We start from the raw sequence: 17,014 nt of genomic DNA, 5'->3' as shown, positions 1-17,014 counted from the left end.
TACTGAGTCAGCATATTTAACAAACTCATGCCCTATGCTCAGTGTACCATCTTCTCCTTGGGTGCCAAGTCACTGTGGGGCAGTCGCAGGGGTGCCCAGGAGCTGCACAGCTCTCTAAGGCCCAGGACTGTTCACTCATTGCTGCTCCAGTGGGCCGTGGCGGGGAGTGACGGGGCCCAAGAACTTTGTTCAGACACACCCACCGGTAAGTCACATGAGCAACCAGTGAATGTTTGCTGGGATCTGATGTGGGATCTACATTTGATTCTAAATCATCCTGGGAACTCCTTGGAACTTTACAAAGATGTAAAATGAGGTCTTGAGCTGGATCTCACTTTTTAGAAGTTGAGAGCTGACTCTGCTCAAGGGACTATGCTTACAATGGAAGACGGGGAGGGGGGCTGAGTGCTGGAGCAGGGGAATCTGAAGGCAAGGGCATGGGCAGTACCCCCACCACCCTATAAAGGTTTGCCATTTAACAAGTGCACCCACACCTTGTCACCCACCCCCTTTGTTTCCCTTCCCAAGGCAGAATCAGCCAGCTGCTCTTAAGAAAACAATACCACTTGCCGTGGAGTCCACTCCAACTCAGGTGACCCTGTGTGTGTCAGAGTAGAACTGTCCTCCATAGGGTTTTCAGTTGCTAATTTTTTGGAAGTAGATTGCCAGCCCTTTCTTCCAAGGGGCCTCTGGGTGGACTTAAACCTCCAGTCTTTTGGTTAATAGTGAATGCATTAACCTTTTGCACCTCTCAAGGACTCCAAAACCCTCCATTAACACCCAACTTAAGAGATTTGTTTCCAAAATTCAGTGGTGCTTCCATACCAATACACTTAACTTCACCACCTAATTCTGGCAAATGATAGCTGAGTTAAAGCATAAGGCAAGCAAATGAATTTCCTCTCCCCAGCCAGTGGGACTGTGATTGGGTTATGCACAAATGCAGATTGATTTGCTAATATACATTTAGCTGTTCAACTCTGAGCATAATTGAATTACCTCACCAGTCTTCCAGCATGACGCATGGAAAATTATGAGGAATAACAAATAATAGAATGTGAAATAAATCCTGTTAGTCCTAACCTAGTTAGCGCTTTGCAGCAGACATCCATTTTATAGATTCAAGCTGGAGGAATACTAACTCAGAGACAGTGGCATGGTAACTGTGTTAAGGATGAGAAAATGTGCTTAACGCTGACCTTTCTTGAAATGTGTCAGCCTGAGCCTGATTACTTTGACTCCGGCTGATTAAATTTACTCCCTTCGGCGGACTTGCCAGGCCCCGTGATGCATGATCATGCAAAGTTGAATGACAGTAATGGAGACCCTCCTCCTAGGCCCGTAGCCCCTGATAAATCGTTTCCCGATGTAGCACAGTATTTATTTTCCTTTATGATAGAAATGTTTCGCTTTAGTCGCTATGAAATTAAGCCTTTGTAATTGGATTTTGGACTCTTTACTTTATGACTCTGCAAATATGAGATTAACCCCATCCCAAGAAATAATAGAGCAGTCTAAGTTCTAATGAGATTATCCCCATTTCAGATAATGACTCTAAATTAAATAAATCAAACAAAGCAACAATTAAGGACAGCCATTTCTTCTGCTTCCCCTCCCTCCCAACAAGAGGAGAAGAAAATACACAATCTAGAAATTATGGGGGGGACAGATCCTCTGAGAGACACATATTATAATGAGGACTATTGTTTTATTGTTTCGCTTTATAAAATATCTGCTCTCAATACTCTTTGAATGGTGGAGTTCTTTTGAGCAATATCTGGGATCAAATGGAAAATTGGAAGGTGGTTTCTTGAGGGAAGAGGGAGGAATTAGGGGTCATCCAGCACTCAGACGATTGACTATAATCTGTTTAGTTTTATTTTTTTAATCAATCTCCCATTTTGGTTTTCGTTTTGTCATACGTCCTGTGATAAATGGAAGAACTTCATTCCATTTGCCTAAAAGAATCTCGTAGTGGTCTTTGGAGTTCCTGGTGCAAATAGTTAACACACTCAGCTGCTAACCCAAAGGTTGGAGGTTCAGGTCCACCCAAAGGTGCCTCAGAAGAAAGGCCTGGCCATCTACTTCTGAAAAATCAGCCATGAAAACCCTATGGAGACAGCACAATTCTACTCTGACACACATGTGGTCACCATGAGTTGCAGTTGACTTGATGGCAACTTTCTTTTTTTTTTTTTAGTGGTCTTAGAAGCCATTGAAAGCACTCATAAATTTATACAGTTTAGCTTTCCTTCCCAAGAAGCCATAGCTTAAGATTTCCCATCTCTGATGTATTTATTTTTCATGGCACGAGTCACATGACCAGACGCAAGGTCAAATTCCCACAACACAATGCTTGCTTCACCACCCAGTGGTGTGCAGCTTTCTTGTGGATTGTTTCTTGACAGGGAGAGACCACCACCACCATACACACTTCAGAGTGAGAGTAGGTTTCCAGCTCAATCAGAGAAACAATGCTTGGTTGGGACTGAGTTGCTCACACAAGACAGGCACAGAGAGAGCACATCTATCTGTAGCCTTTACTGCTGCCCAGAGACCCTGGGGGTGGTGAGGGGCAAGCACCTGCTCGTGATGCTGTCTGCACAGACAAAGGGCTTCCCAATCTAGAAAACTCAGCTGTTACTGCACCAGGAACATCCGCATTTACTGAGCATCACCATTCTGGAAGGATCTACTCTAACAAGCTCCATGTTTCTTTTCAAGGACGCGTTTATAAATATCAATCTTTCCTCGTTCTTGAGCCAATTAAGAGTGAGTTAGGCCCTCACCAGAGGAGAAAGCAGAAAGCAGTGTCACGGCCTAGGTGTCCTCCATGTTTTCTTTTTTCCTCCACCTTCCTGGCATCCTGGAACATCCATTTCCCTGAAGTCTACCCCATGACTGAATGAAGACCCTTTACTGGGCAGCTCTAATGCTGAGTTTGTTTCAAAGAGAAAAATGACAATTCAGTTTCCACACAGTCGTCCCTTGATCTGTGGTGGGTAACTACCAGTCTAACCACCGCAAGTCCTACATCTTGGTTTTCTATAACTGAGAGAAGATCAGTTGACCTATGCTGACAAGCATAGAAATTTTCTACCTCACTTTGTGTTATTTGTCCGTAATTGTGGCCTTTGGCTTTTCATAGATTCTCCTAGTTACTACAATCTCTGTTTTATATTTTGACTTCTTCAAATGTCATTGATGGGTCAGTGGGGCCCTTTAAGCATCCTTTGTCATTGTTTGTCTTCATCTTTGAAAGAATCTTTGTCTGTTTGCATCACAGCGTCCAGGCTCATCTGTATTCTCCTGTCTCAAACATGGGATTGTTTGCCCAGCAGCCAGCCTTATTTTCTTGTAGTGGTGCGTGGTATTGTTCCTGTTAGTTGCTGTAGTGTCTGTTCTGACTCATGACGACTCTGTGTACAACAGAACGAAACATTGCCCGATCCTGCACCATATTCATGATCGTTGGTATGCTTGAGTCCATTGTTGTGGCTGCTGTGTATTTTCAGTGACTTTTAATCTAGGGGACTCATTTTCCAGCACTGTGGTGCAGTGGTTAAGAGCTACGGCTGCTAACCAAAAGATAGGCAGTTCGAATCCACCAGCCACTCTTTGGAAGCCCTAGAGGGCAGTTCTACTCTGTCCTATAGGGTCACTGTAAGTCAGAATCGACTCGATGGCAATGGGTTTGGTTTGTTTTTTATATGGGACAATATTCTGTTATGATTCATAGGGTTTTTATTGGCTAATTTTCCAAAGTAGATCACCACTCCCTTCCTCCTAGTCTGTTTTAGTCTGGAAGCTCTGCTGAAACCCATCCACCATAGGGGACCCTGCTGGTATTTGAAATACTGGTGGCATAGCTTCCAGCATCATAGCCACATACAAGCCACCATAGTGTAACACACTGACAGATGGGTGGTGGGAGTATAGTAGTAGAAACCAAAATTTGGGTGGGAAGGGCACACGTTATATTGTGTCAGATGAACACTACATTGGGATATGAGCACTTTAGGGATAGAGCTGAAAAATTACCTTTCCCCCCAAAAAGTGCATGATTTCATATTTAACTGCTACTTAGAACTGTGCTAAGTTTCTATCTGATTTTACTTGGGAGCTCTTCACTCTAGTTCCCCTCACCTTTTCTCCTGAGCTGCCAGTTTTCTCTTGGCCCCCTGGCTTCCTTGTACAATGCTATAGATTGTCATTCTAAACTCTGATTGGAACTTTCTCTTCTATTTTTTCTCTTTGAGACTTGTCTCAAGCATGTTGAAATTGATCCAGACTGTGCCTGCCCAGATAATCCCCTTTCCTGTCTCACTAGAATGTCAAGTATCTGAAAGGAGAAACAATTCAAACCTCCCTCCAAGAACCTATGAATGATACCACGAGGACCAAGCACTCTCGTAAATACACAGACATGAGATGCCTGTGTCTTAGATGGAGCCCCATGCAATTTATATGAAGAATAAATAAGTAAATGCAGAAAAATACAGTTTATCTACAATTTATTTAAAATTGTCCTTAGAGTCTTCACTTTTCTGTGGGAAACTTTAGCATGGCATATTGTTGTTGTTGTTAGGTGCTATCGAGTCAGTTCGGACTCATAGTAACCCTATAGGACGGCGTAGAACTGCCCCATAAGATTTCCAAGGAGCAGCTTGTGAATTTGAACTGCTGACCTTTTGGTTAGCAGCCAAGCTCTTAACCACTGTGCCACCAGGGCTCCACCATGGCACAAGAACTTCATAAACACCTTTAAATAAGGATTTTTATCACTTTAGTATCAGACCCAACATTTCAAGATTGTCAGAAAATATAATCAAATTAATATAAAAATTATTAGACTTAAAAATTTTACCCCTAAATTTTCAGTGGAACCAATTTAAGTTGGTTTATGACCAAAAGGTTGGCAGTTCGAATCCGCCAGCTATGGGATAGTTCTACTCTGTCCTACAGGGTCGCTATGACTCAGAATCGACTCGACCACAGCAGGTTTAGCTTGGGTTTGGGTATGTGCCAAAATCTGCTGGATGAAAATGGGTTTGGGTTTTTCTGTTTTTTTGTATATAATTTTCATATTATTTTCTGGGTTTTACAAGAACCAATCTGTTAACAAAAACCCAGCGTATCTGAGCTAGAATACATTTCAATTGCAATTTTACTTGTCATTCTTGGTGTATTTTATATTCTTGGTATACTTACATATTATCCAGTAGAAATGGTGTACTGTAGTTTTATGAAAAGTAAGAATGGTATACAGAGTAGTCAGAGAAAGCTCTTGTGCAAAAATTATTAGTCTTTGAATGGACAAAAAAGTTTCTGGTCTACACCCTCAATTTTGTATTCTGGGGTAATGTACTGTCACCATAGAAAAGAACCATAGTCTGTCCTTCCAGAAAACTTGACTGTTTGTGGTCTTAAAGGATCGCCTGGTGTGGGTGACAGTTTTACTAAAATCCCAAACAGGCTGATCTGGCATTGGGCTTCCTGTGTGGATCTGGACAGCATCAGGGCCAGGGCCAACAATTAATTCTAAATTACCCCGTTAACGTCTGTGGTTATCCTCACCTATGTGGTAACCAATGCCTTACTTAGATTTACATTAACTATCTACCACACCTGAGAGGTCCCTGTTAATTGTTGTCTTTAGGTGCTGTCGAGTTGGTTCTGACTCATAGCGACTCGAACCAAACACTGCCCAGTCTTGCTCTGTCTTTTAGGGTCGCTATGAGTCAGAATCAACTCGATGCCAGTGGAGAGGTCCCTGGATGGTGCAAATGGTTTGCACTATACTACTAACCTAAAGGTTGGTGATTTGAACCCACCAGTGGCACCATGGAAGGAAAACCTTGTGATCTGCTTCCATAAAGAGTATAGCCAAGAAAACTCTATGGAGCTCGGTTCTACTCTGACACACATGGGGCCTCCATGAGCTGGAATCGACTAGACTATAACGGGTTTGGTTTGGTTTATCTGCCACACCCAGGCCATTCCACTATCACTTTTTCTAACAGTAAAAGCCCTGATCTTCCGGAGTGAAAAGGCTAGGAGACTTTGGCCTCTTTTTGGAGGGAGAGCTTAGTTGGGGTTTCCTTACAACCCTCAACCCCAATTTTTATATGATAGTTCTTTATTTCCGCAAAGACACATTTTTTTTCTAAATTCAACAACTTTACTCATTCTAAATAACGAATTAACCAATTGTTTAACTAATCTTGGTATCTTTTTCTTTTCCTGTAATGATTTCACCCTGCCCACCCCAATACTTCTAGAACATTCTTTCAACCTCCACATCATTTTCCACTTTTCCTAAATAAAGGTGGTGGTGGGGGCACTTAGAGCTTCAATTCTCCACTTTTCAGTGGAGAAAGCTAAAGTAGTGCAAGAAAAGAGACGAAAGAAACAAGAACACCCTTACCAAGAAAAGTAGCCTTGGGTGTGCTCCTAGACGTGCTTCCAGCTTCTCCCTTTGCCTCAGTAATTTCCAGCAAGGTTCTCTCCTAATCAAAACTATACCTGGCACGCAAGACTTTTTACACTTTTACCAATGGAAACTTTACATCTCAATCATGAATTTCTTTTTCACTTATAAGTCACTTTTTCAGTTTCAAAATGTTTGAGATCATTTTATCTGAACACCATTTCCTATTTAATTCCTTAAATTGCACAAACAGAAGCTCAGGACCATAGCTTTCTTTTCTGCCTTGTGTATAGGATCAGCAAGATTAGCCCACACACATAAAAATAGATTTACTCACATTTAAACATAATATGTTTTTCTCTCTTGGAACAGCTTCTCCTTTCTTCTTACTTTGATGGTTAAGGTTGTGTGTCAACTTGGCTGGGCCATGATTCCCAGTGGTTTGGCAGTTATGATATAGATTGGCTGTTATGTAATGATGTAATCACCTCCATGGTGAGATCTGATGTAATGTAATCACCTCCATGATGAGATCTGCTATGAGCAGCCAATCAGTTGAAAGGGTATTTTCTTGGGGTTGTGGCCTGGATACAATATATATGGATGTTTTCGCAAAGCTTGCTGGCTTTGTTCACTCTGGATCCTGCATCTGGCTCATTATCATCTGACCTCTGGTTCTTGGCACTTGAACTAGCAACCTGCTATCTTATCTCCTGATCTTGGATTTGTCAGCCTCTGAGGCCATGAGCCAGAAGCCTACCATCAGACTTACTGATCTTGGGTTTGTAGGCCCCTGCAGCTATGCGGGTCAGGAGAAGCCTCCAGCCTGACACTTGATCCATGGACTTGAGGCTTTCCATCCTAAGACATTTGGTACTGAGAGTGGTTCTAGAGAAACAAAATTGTAAGGATGTGTTGTCTCAATTGGTTCTTAAGTCTGGTCAGTCATAAAATGTTGATAACTCTGCTTCCAGTAGTAAAGAGGACACTACTAATACATGACATGAGGTGGCAATAGAAATATGCAAAATATCACCACAGATACATCAAGTAGTGGTGAGAGGCAAGGCTCTGGGTGATCATATGTTTGATACTTTTCTACGATTTTGTCAGAATGAAAAGTATAAGGAAGATGGTTGGTTGGTCCTACTTTCACTAGACAAATTGATGAAAGAAATAGATGAGCTTAGGGCTTCAGAGTCAAAGCTCAAGTGCCACATAAACAACCTCAAAGTTGCCACTCGTGCTCTGAAAGAAAGTCTTATTTCTTTTAGTAACAGAGCTCATATTGCTGAAAACCAAACCCAGAGTCTTATCATAAGAGTTGCTGAATTACAACGTCAGTTGAATTCCCAACCTCAAATCATGTCTGAAGTTAAAGTGAGGGTATTGATTGTGAAGAAATATGATCCTGAAACTTGGGATGGGGACATATAGGCAGATAATCAGGAAGCTGAGGACACTGAGCCCCTAAATTCCATTGACTTACTCCTGCCAACAAAACCATTAACCCCTCCACCCTCACATGATGAGATTAACCCAGCTGCGTGTGAAAAGCCTTTGAGGTATCATGTACAGCAGTACCTGAGTTATTGCCTGGGGAGGTGTCTGAGTCATTGCCTGGGGCATCGCCTGAGGCAGATGCCTTACAAGACATTGCTGAATGTTCTCAAAACACATCCCCATCACTCATTTTTGCTTTTAGACCTATAACTAGACTTCAGTCCCAGCTAGTCCTAAAAGGTGAAGTACAAAGTTGACCCGGGGGGATTTACGCTACACTTGAAAAGAACTGCTTGACTTTTCTAATATATACAGACAGAAACTTGGGGAATATGTGTGGGAATTGCTATTAAGGGTGTGGGATAATGGTGTAAGGAACATAAAGTTGGATCAGTTTGAGCTTATTGATATGGGCCAACTAAGCACAGATTCAGTGTTTCAGCTCAAGATGTTAGGAAATGATCTAATAGTTTATTTGGTTGGGTTGCTGAAGAAAGGATTATGCAGTGGCCTATACTAAATCACGTTGAAGTACTAGACCTGCCTTGACATACTGTAGAAGAAGGTATCCAAAGGCTTAGGGAAATTGGCATGTTAAAGTGGATCTATCAGGTTAGACCCACACACCCACACATGGAGTGCCTAGAGGACACACCTTTTACTATAATACTGAGGAACAAATTTGTGAAGGGACCCCCAGCATCCTTGAACACTACTGTGATTGCTATTTTATATAAGTCAGATTTGACAGTGGGAATGGCCCTAACTGAATTAAGACACCTAACTGCAATGGGGCTGATTGGACCTTGTGATGGTAGGGGCCAAGTGGCAGCACTCAGTCGATAAAGACAAGGTGGATATAGTTACTGTAATGGACAGTGACGTCAAAGCAGTAATAAGAATAATCAGACTCCTATGGACTTATGGCATTGGCTACTTAGTCATGGTGTCCCTAGGAGTGAAATAGATGGGAAATCTACTAAATATTTATTTGATCTGTACAAGCGGAAGAATTCTAGATCAAGTGAATGACAGTCTAACTTGAATCACCAGAATAGAGAGTCATGGCCCCTCAATAAATCTCCAGACTTGAGCCAGTTTACAGACCCACAACCCCTCGAATAAAGGGGAGGCTGGGTTCCCTTGAGGAAGGACCCCACTACACTGCCAAAAATTTATACTGTTAATATTTCTCCCAGCCTTCCCCAAAGAGTTCTGCGGCCTTTTATGAGAGTGACTTTTCTTTGGGGAAAAGGAAATAATCACACTTTTTTGGGGATTACTGGATACGGGCTCTGAACTGATACTAATTCCTGGATACCCAAAACAGCACTGGTCCACCAGTCAGAGTAGGGGGATATGGAGATCAGTTTATTAATGGAGTCTTAGTGCAGGTTCATCTCACAGTGGTCCAGTGGATTCCCAAACCCATCCTGTAATGATTTCCCCAGTTCCAGTATGCATAATTGGAATGGATACACTCAACAACTGGCAGAACCCACACATTGGGTCCCTGAGAAGCGGAGTAAGGGCTATTATAGTAGGAAAAGCCAAGTGGAAGCCATTAGAACTGCCCCGACCTAGGAAAATAGTAAACCAAAGCAATACCACATTCCTGGAGGGATTGCAGAGATTACTGTCACCATTTGACTCACCTATTTGGCCTGTACAAAAAACAGATGGAGCTTGCAGAATGACAGTAGATTATCATAAACTTAACCAGGTGATGACTCCTATTACAGTAGCTGTTCCAGGTGTGGTTTCATTGCTTGAGCAGATTAATAGATCTCCTGGTACCTGGTATGCAGCTATTGATCTAGCCAATCCTTTTTTCTCAATTCTGGTTTCAAAGGAACACTGGAAAGAGTTTGCCTTCAGCTGGCAATGCCAGCAATGCACCTTCACTGTCCTACCGCAGAGGAATATCAACTCCCTAGCCCTATGTCATAATTTAGTCTGCAGGGACCTTGACCACCTTTCTCTTCCACAAGACATCACACCGGTCCATTACATTGATGACATTAGGCTGATTGGACCTAGTAAGGAAGAAGTTTCAATGACTCCGGACTTGTTAGTAAATATTTGTGTGCTACAGTGTGGGAAATTAATCCAAGAAAAATACGGGTGCCTTCCACCTAAGTGAAATTTCTAGAGGTTCAGTGGTGTGGGGCATGTCGAGATATTCCTTCTAAAGTGAAGGATAAATTATTTCATCTGGCCCTTTCCACAACCAAAAAGGTGGCATAACACCTGGTGGGCCTCTTTGGATTTTGGAGGCAACATAGCCCCCATCTGGGTGTGCTACTCTGGCCTATAAAGTGACTCAAAAAACTGCTAGCTTTGAGTGGGGCCCGGAACAAGAGAAGGCTCTGCAACAGGTTCAGGATGCAATGCAGGCTGCTCTGCCACTTGGGCCATGTGATCCAGCTGATCCTGTGGTGATTGAAGTGTCAGCGGCAGATAGAGATGCTGTTTGGAGTCTTTGGCAGGCCTCTATTGGTGAATCACAGCATAGACCTTACTGATTTTGGAGTAAAGCCCTGCCATTCTCTGTAGATAACTACTCTCCTTTTGAGAAACTGCCTTTGACCTGTTACTGGGCCTTAGTAGAGACTGAACGCTTAACCATCTGGCCTGAGCTGCTCATCATTGTCTGACCCACAGAGTCACAGAGTCAGATGTGCACAGCAGCACACTATCATTGGATGGAAGTAGTATATACAAAAACAGGCTCAAGCAGGACCTGAAGTCACAAATAAGTTGCATAAGGAAGTGGCCCAAATAGCCATGGTCTCCACTCCTGTCACATTATCTGACCTCTCCAATCTGCACCTAAGGCCTCATGGGTAGTTCCTTATGATCAGTTGACTGAGGAAGAGAAAGCTCATGCCTGTTTTATAGATGGTTCTGCATACTATGCAGGCGCCACTCGAAAGTGGACAGTGGCAGCACTACGGCTCCTTTCTGGGACCTCCCTGAAAGACAGTGGTGAAGGGAAATCTTCCCAATGGGCAGAACTTCGAGCAGTGCACCTGGTTGTTCACTTTGCTTGGAAGAAGAAATGGCCAGATGTGCAATTGTATACTGATTCATGGGCTGTGATCAATGGTTTGGCTGGATGGTCAGGGACTTGGAAGGAACATGATTGGAAAATTGGAGACAAGGAGGTATGGGGAAGAGGTATGTGGATACACATCTCTGAATGGGCCAGTGAAGTGAAGATATTTGTGTCTCATGTGAATGCCCACCAAAGGGTGTCCCCAGCAGAGGAGGATTTTAACAAGTGGATAGGATGTTGTGTTCTGTGGAAACAAGTCATCCCCTTTCCCCAGCCACTTCTATCCCAATGGGTTCATGAACAAAGTGGCCATGGTGGCAGGGATGGAGTTTATGCATGGGCTCAGCAACATGGACTTCCACTCACCAAGGCTGTCTTGGTTACAGCCACTGCTGAGTGCCCTATCTGCCAGCAGCAGAGACCAACATTGAGTCCTGCATATGACACCATTCCTCGAGGTGATCAGCCAGCAATCTGGTGGCAAGTTGATTACACTGGACTGATTTCATCATGGAAAGGGCTACATTTTGTTCTAGCTGGAATAGACACTTAGTCTGGATATGGATTTGCCTTCCCTGCGCACAGTGCTTCTGCCAAATGTACCATCTGTGGACTTACAGAATGCCTTATCCACCATCATAGTATCCCACACAGCATTGCCTTGGATCAAAGGGCTCACTTCACAGCAAATGAAGCACAGCAGTGGGCCTATGCTCGTGGAATTCACTGGTCTTTCCATGTTTCCCATCATCCTGAAGTAGCTGGCTTGGTAGAACAATGGAATGGACTTCTAAAGACACAATTACAGCTCCAGCTAGGTGGCAATACCTTGCAAGGTTGGGCAATGTTCTCCAGAAGGCTGTATATGCTCTAAACCAGTATCCAATGTACGGTGCTGTTCCTCCAATAGCCAGGGTTCATGTTTCCAGAAATCAAGGGGTAGAAATGGAAGTGGCATCACTCACTATTCCCCTTGTGATGCTTTTGCAAAATTTTTACTTTTTGTTCCTGTGACCCTATGCACTGCAGATCTAGAGGTCTTAGTTCCAAAGGGAGGAATGCTCCCACCAGGTGACACGACACTGGTTCCATTGAACTGGAAGTTAAGCATGCCACTCGGCCGCTTTTTGCTCCTTGTGCCTCTGGATCAATAGGCAAAGAAGGGTGTTAGTTTATTGGCTAGTGCGGTGCGATGGATCTCTTTTGTGTGAGCTTTCTCGCCATGGTCTTGTAACTCCCACCCAGGTGATTGGGTGGGACTGTGAAGATAGGGTAATTGTGGCCCACCAAAGGGGTTGGTCAGTTTTTGCCATCCTGCTGGGCTGGAAGTGAGCCATCTCAGAGGTAGGAAAGGAGAGGATCCCACCACCACCGAGGAAGAAGAGCCAGCATGTCCATTGGACCTGAGATCCCTGCGCTGAGAAGCTCCTGGAACCAGGAGATTGAGAGAACTGTAACACTGAAGATGGAAGGAAGTGGTGGCGGGAAGAGAGACCAGCAGGAGATGGCACAGTGGGATTCCTGGCCCATGTAGCAAGAAAGCTCAGTGCCTGGGGTGCCTCTGGGAACTTATTGGCAGGGGCTAAAAGAGCTTTGTAACATTTTCCCCTCAGTAGGGTAGAGGCTGAGAGGCCAGGGAGAGGCATGCCTGTGGCATGGCTGAGAAGAGTCTGTCCTGATGGAATAACTGTATCCTGAGTGTTCCTGAGCCTGAATTGTAACCTGCAACTTCCCTGATAAACCCCATAATCATGAATATTGTTTGTGAGTTTTGTGTGGCCATTGCAATGAATTATCGAACCTAGCAGAGAAGTAGAGAGTGCTGCAGGATGGACGATTGGTGTCAGAACTGGTAAAAATGGTGGTGAGAGGAGACATGTCTGACCTCTGCCCACAGGAATCAGCCTTGGGCTGTTGATCTTGATTCTCCTTCCCCCTTGTGAAGTTAGAGAAGGTCAGACGCTACCCCCACGCCATTTTTTACAGCTGATGTGATTGATCCTGATTACCAAGGGGAAGTTGGATTGATGTTACATAATGGAAGTAAAGAAGAATATGTCTGGAATAAAGGAGATCTCCTAGGACATCTCTTAGTACTACCATGCCCTGTGATTAAAGTCAATGGAAAACTACAGCAACCCAATTCCAACAAAACTACTAATGCCCAGACCCTTCATGAATGACGTTTTGGGTCATCTCACCAGGCAAAGAACCACTACCAGCTGAGGTGCTTGCTGAGGGCAAAGGGAATACAGAATGGGTGGTGGAAGAAGGCCGTTCTAAATACCAGTTATGACCACGTGACCAGTTTCAGAAATGAGGTCTTGTTATGAGTAATTGTTATGAGTCTTCTTTCCTTGTATGTGTGAATCAAATATTTTTGTTTTCTTCACTCATAAAATCTAACATGGAAAGAGGGCTAGTACATTTTTGGTTATACATGTTAACTGTGTTATGTTAGGTGCAAGTAAAACTGAGTAATTGTCTCTATTTAGAGATTTTGTATGGTTTAAGGAGAGCTGTACATGTGCCAAGTAGACAAGGGGTAGACTGTGATGGTTAAGGTTGTGTGTTAACTTGGCTGGGCCATGATTCTCAGTGGTTTGGCAGTTATGTAATGATGTAATTTGGCAGTTAGGTAATGATGTAGTTACCCTCCATTTTTTGATATTATGTAATCACGTCTGTGATGTAATCTGATGTGATTGGCCAATCAGTTGTAAGGGGAATTTCCTTGGGAGTGTGGCCTGCATCCAATATATATGGATGTTCTGGCAAAACTTACTGGCTTTTGCTTGCTCTGGATCCTGCACCCAGCTGGTCATCATCTGACTTCCAGTTCTTGGAACTTGAGCCAGCAGCCTCCTTTATTACCTGCCAGTCTTGGGATTCATCAGCCTCCATAGCCCATTAGCCTGTCATCTGACCTGCTGATTTTGAATTTGTCAGCCCCTGCAGCTATGTGAGTCAGGAGAAGCCTCCAGCCTGAAGCCTGATCCATGAACTCAGGACTTGCCAGCCTCTATAACTGCATGAGCCATTTCCTTGAGATAAATCTCTCTCTCTCTACATATATATGTATGTATGTGTATACATATATACACATATGCATATATATACACACATATACAAGCTTTAGTGGTTTTGCTTCTCTAGAGTATCCAGCCTAAGACAATAGTTAGTATTCCATTGTATGTATGTACCACATTTTGTTTATCTAGTCATCTGTTGATGGCCATTTAGGTTGTTTCTACCTTTTGGCTATTGAGAGTAGTGCTGCAGTGAATGTTGGTGTACAGGTCTTTTTTTGAGTCTCTGCTTTCAAGTCTTTTGTGTATATACCTAGGAGTGGAATTGCTGGATCATATGGTAGTTCTACTTTTAGTTTTTTGAGGAACTGCCGCACTGTTTTCCACAACGGCCGTACTATTTTCCATTTCCACCGGATAAGGATTCCAATTTCCCCACATCCTTGCCAGCATTTGTTCTTTTCTTTTTTCTCTTTTTAATGTTAGCCATCCTTGTGGGAGTGAAATGGTATCTCACTGTGGTTTTGATTTGCCTCTGTCTGATGGGTAATGACGCCGAGCATCTTTCCATGTGTTTGTGGACATTTGAATGTCTTCTGTGGTGAAATGTCTATTCAAGTCCTTTCCCCATTTTATGATTGGGTTATTTGTCTTTTTGTTGTTAAGTTTTCAAAGTTTTACATATATTTTGGTTATTAGATTTTTGTCATATATGTGGTTTCTGAAGATATTAGTCAGTAGCTTGTCTTTTCACTTTTTTTGAGAAGTCTTTTGATGAACAAAAGTTTTAATTTTTATGCGGTCTCATTTATTTATTTTGTCTTTTGCTGTTTGTTCTTTTGTTATTGTATTAGATAATCCATTATTGAAAGCTAGGCCTGACAGCATTGCCCCTGCTTGTTCTTCTACTTATCTTACAGTTTTAGTTTGCACATTTAAATTCTTAATCCATTTTGAATTTGTTTTTGTATATGGTGCAATACATGGATCCTGTTTCATTTTTCTGCATGTGGAAATCCGATTTTCCCAGCACCATTTATTAAAGAGACTCTTCTTTCCCAATCAAATAGACTTAGCAACCTTGTCAAAAATTAGTTGCCCATAGATGTGTGGGTTTATTCTGGACTCTCAATTCTATTCCATTAGTCTGTATGTCTTTTGTTTTATCAGTACCAGGCTATTTTAATTGCTATAGCTGTGTAGTACGTTTTCAAATCAGGAAGTGTGAGTTATCCTACTTTGTTCTTTTCTTTCAACATTCTTTTAGCTATTCAGGGCCTCTTGCCATTGCATATAATGTTGAGGATTGGTTTTCCTATTTCTGTAAAGAAGGCTGTTGGAATTTTGATTGGGATTGCATTGAATTTATAGATCACTTTGGGTAGTATTGACATTTTAACAATATTAAGTCTTCCAGTATGTGAACATGGAAGATCTTTCCATTTATTTGAGTCTTCTTTAATCGCTTTCAGCAGTGTTACATAGTTTTCATCATATAGGTCCTTCAAGTCCCTGATTCAATTTATTCCTAGGTGTTTTATTTTCTTTGATGCTATTGTAAACGGAATTGTTTCCCTAATTTCCCTTTCAGATTTCTCATTGCTAGTGTATAGAAACCCAACTGATTTTTGTTTGTTGACCTTGTACCCTGCAACTTTGCTAAATTCTTCTATTAGCTCTAGAAGTTTGAGAAATAGATATTTCTACGGAGTGTAAATGGAAGGAAGCAAATTTGCTACATCCGTTAAAAATTTAAATCAACATAATTTTAGTCTAGCAATTCCATGAATTAAGGCAAAGCGATAATTACAGGATTGAAAAGATGTCTTACATATAGTATTAAGGGAAAATAAGTTGCAAAATAATACGAGAACCAGTTGTCCTCGAGTTGACTCAAATTTACAGTGACTCCATTTATGTCAGAGTAGAACTGTGCTGAAGATCTACCTCCTAGATTTTGCTCATGTTTATCTCTTTGGTATTTCAGTCTCTAATCCGGATCTTGGAAACTCCCAAGGGTCATGCTGCTTTCAGAGTCTCCAGCGGATTTAACGGGCTGCTGTCTTTGCTCTCCGACCTGGAGGGGTCTCTCCAAGAACCCCCACTGCAGATGTGGGGGCTGGTCTCCCCCAGCCAGACTCTGGACCTGGTCTTCCACACCCTCTGTGCCATGTCTGCAGCACTGCACCTAGACCCTGTCAACAGTGACTTCTTCCAGAAAAATGGGCTGTTTGAGAAGCTGGCGGAGGATATCTGCCTGCTGGGCTGTTTTGGAGTCCTGGAGGAAGAGGGAGCCCTGCTGCAATCCTCGGCAAGCGCAAAACCCAGGCCATTTGCTGATTTGCAGAGTGCCGCTTTTTCCTCCACCAGCCCATTCCCATCCAGGCTACAGAACTGCCTCCAGATCCTCAGCTTTCTGGACAGCATGGCCAGCAGCACCCTCCATCTGCGGAGGGACTTGACTGTGTCCCTGAGTGCCGGGCTGGAGCCAGTTGTGGATGCCCAAAAGGGAGAAGCTGGCAGTAACCCCAAGAGCAGCTTCCAGCAGTGGCCAGACCTGGAGGAAAGGTAGAGCTTTGATTCCTTCTTCTGAAATCAAGGGTTGTCAGTGTATGCTCTGTCTCCCATTTCTTACCCTGACATCCTGGGCATATGCACGGCATATGAAGCCTGGTCCACAAACCTGGGCATGTAGACATGGTATATGACTTTATTTTCTTTAAGTCAAGTTAAATCTGACTCTAAGCTCCCCTGCCCTGGGAACTGGCAGAAAATTCAATCTCAATCAGTACAGGGCTAGGGAAATGCTGTTGAGTATTGGGTCACATAAGAACCAAGGAGATTTACATGATGCTGAGAAACCCAGGCAGGATCCCTGATGAGATACTCACTTTTTTTTTTTTTTTAATATTTTATTGTACTTCAGGTGAAGGCTTACAGAACAGATAGTTTCTCATGTAACAGTAACACACATGCTGTTTTATGATATTGGTT

The 17,014-nt window shown here is 42.9% G+C and overlaps 1 protein-coding gene across 2 annotated transcripts in view; it reads left to right on the top strand.

Moving 5' to 3' along the window:
• Window positions 1–17,014, top strand: part of WDFY4 (WDFY family member 4) — a 403,681-nt gene that overhangs the window by 89,067 nt on the left and 297,600 nt on the right. For both annotated transcript variants that reach the window (XM_023742107.1, XM_023742108.1), the window contains exon 12: window positions 16,008–16,588. In XM_023742107.1, the coding sequence (XP_023597875.1) occupies window positions 16,008–16,588 (581 nt within the window). The remainder of the gene's footprint in view (window positions 1–16,007; window positions 16,589–17,014) is intronic.

This window comes from Trichechus manatus, unplaced genomic scaffold (genome assembly GCF_000243295.1).
Source record: "Trichechus manatus latirostris isolate Lorelei unplaced genomic scaffold, TriManLat1.0 scaffold00200, whole genome shotgun sequence".
Taxonomy (NCBI): Eukaryota; Metazoa; Chordata; class Mammalia; order Sirenia; family Trichechidae; genus Trichechus; species Trichechus manatus.
Note: the sequence above shows the minus strand (reverse complement) of the source record. Positions and strands in the feature narration are given on the sequence as shown.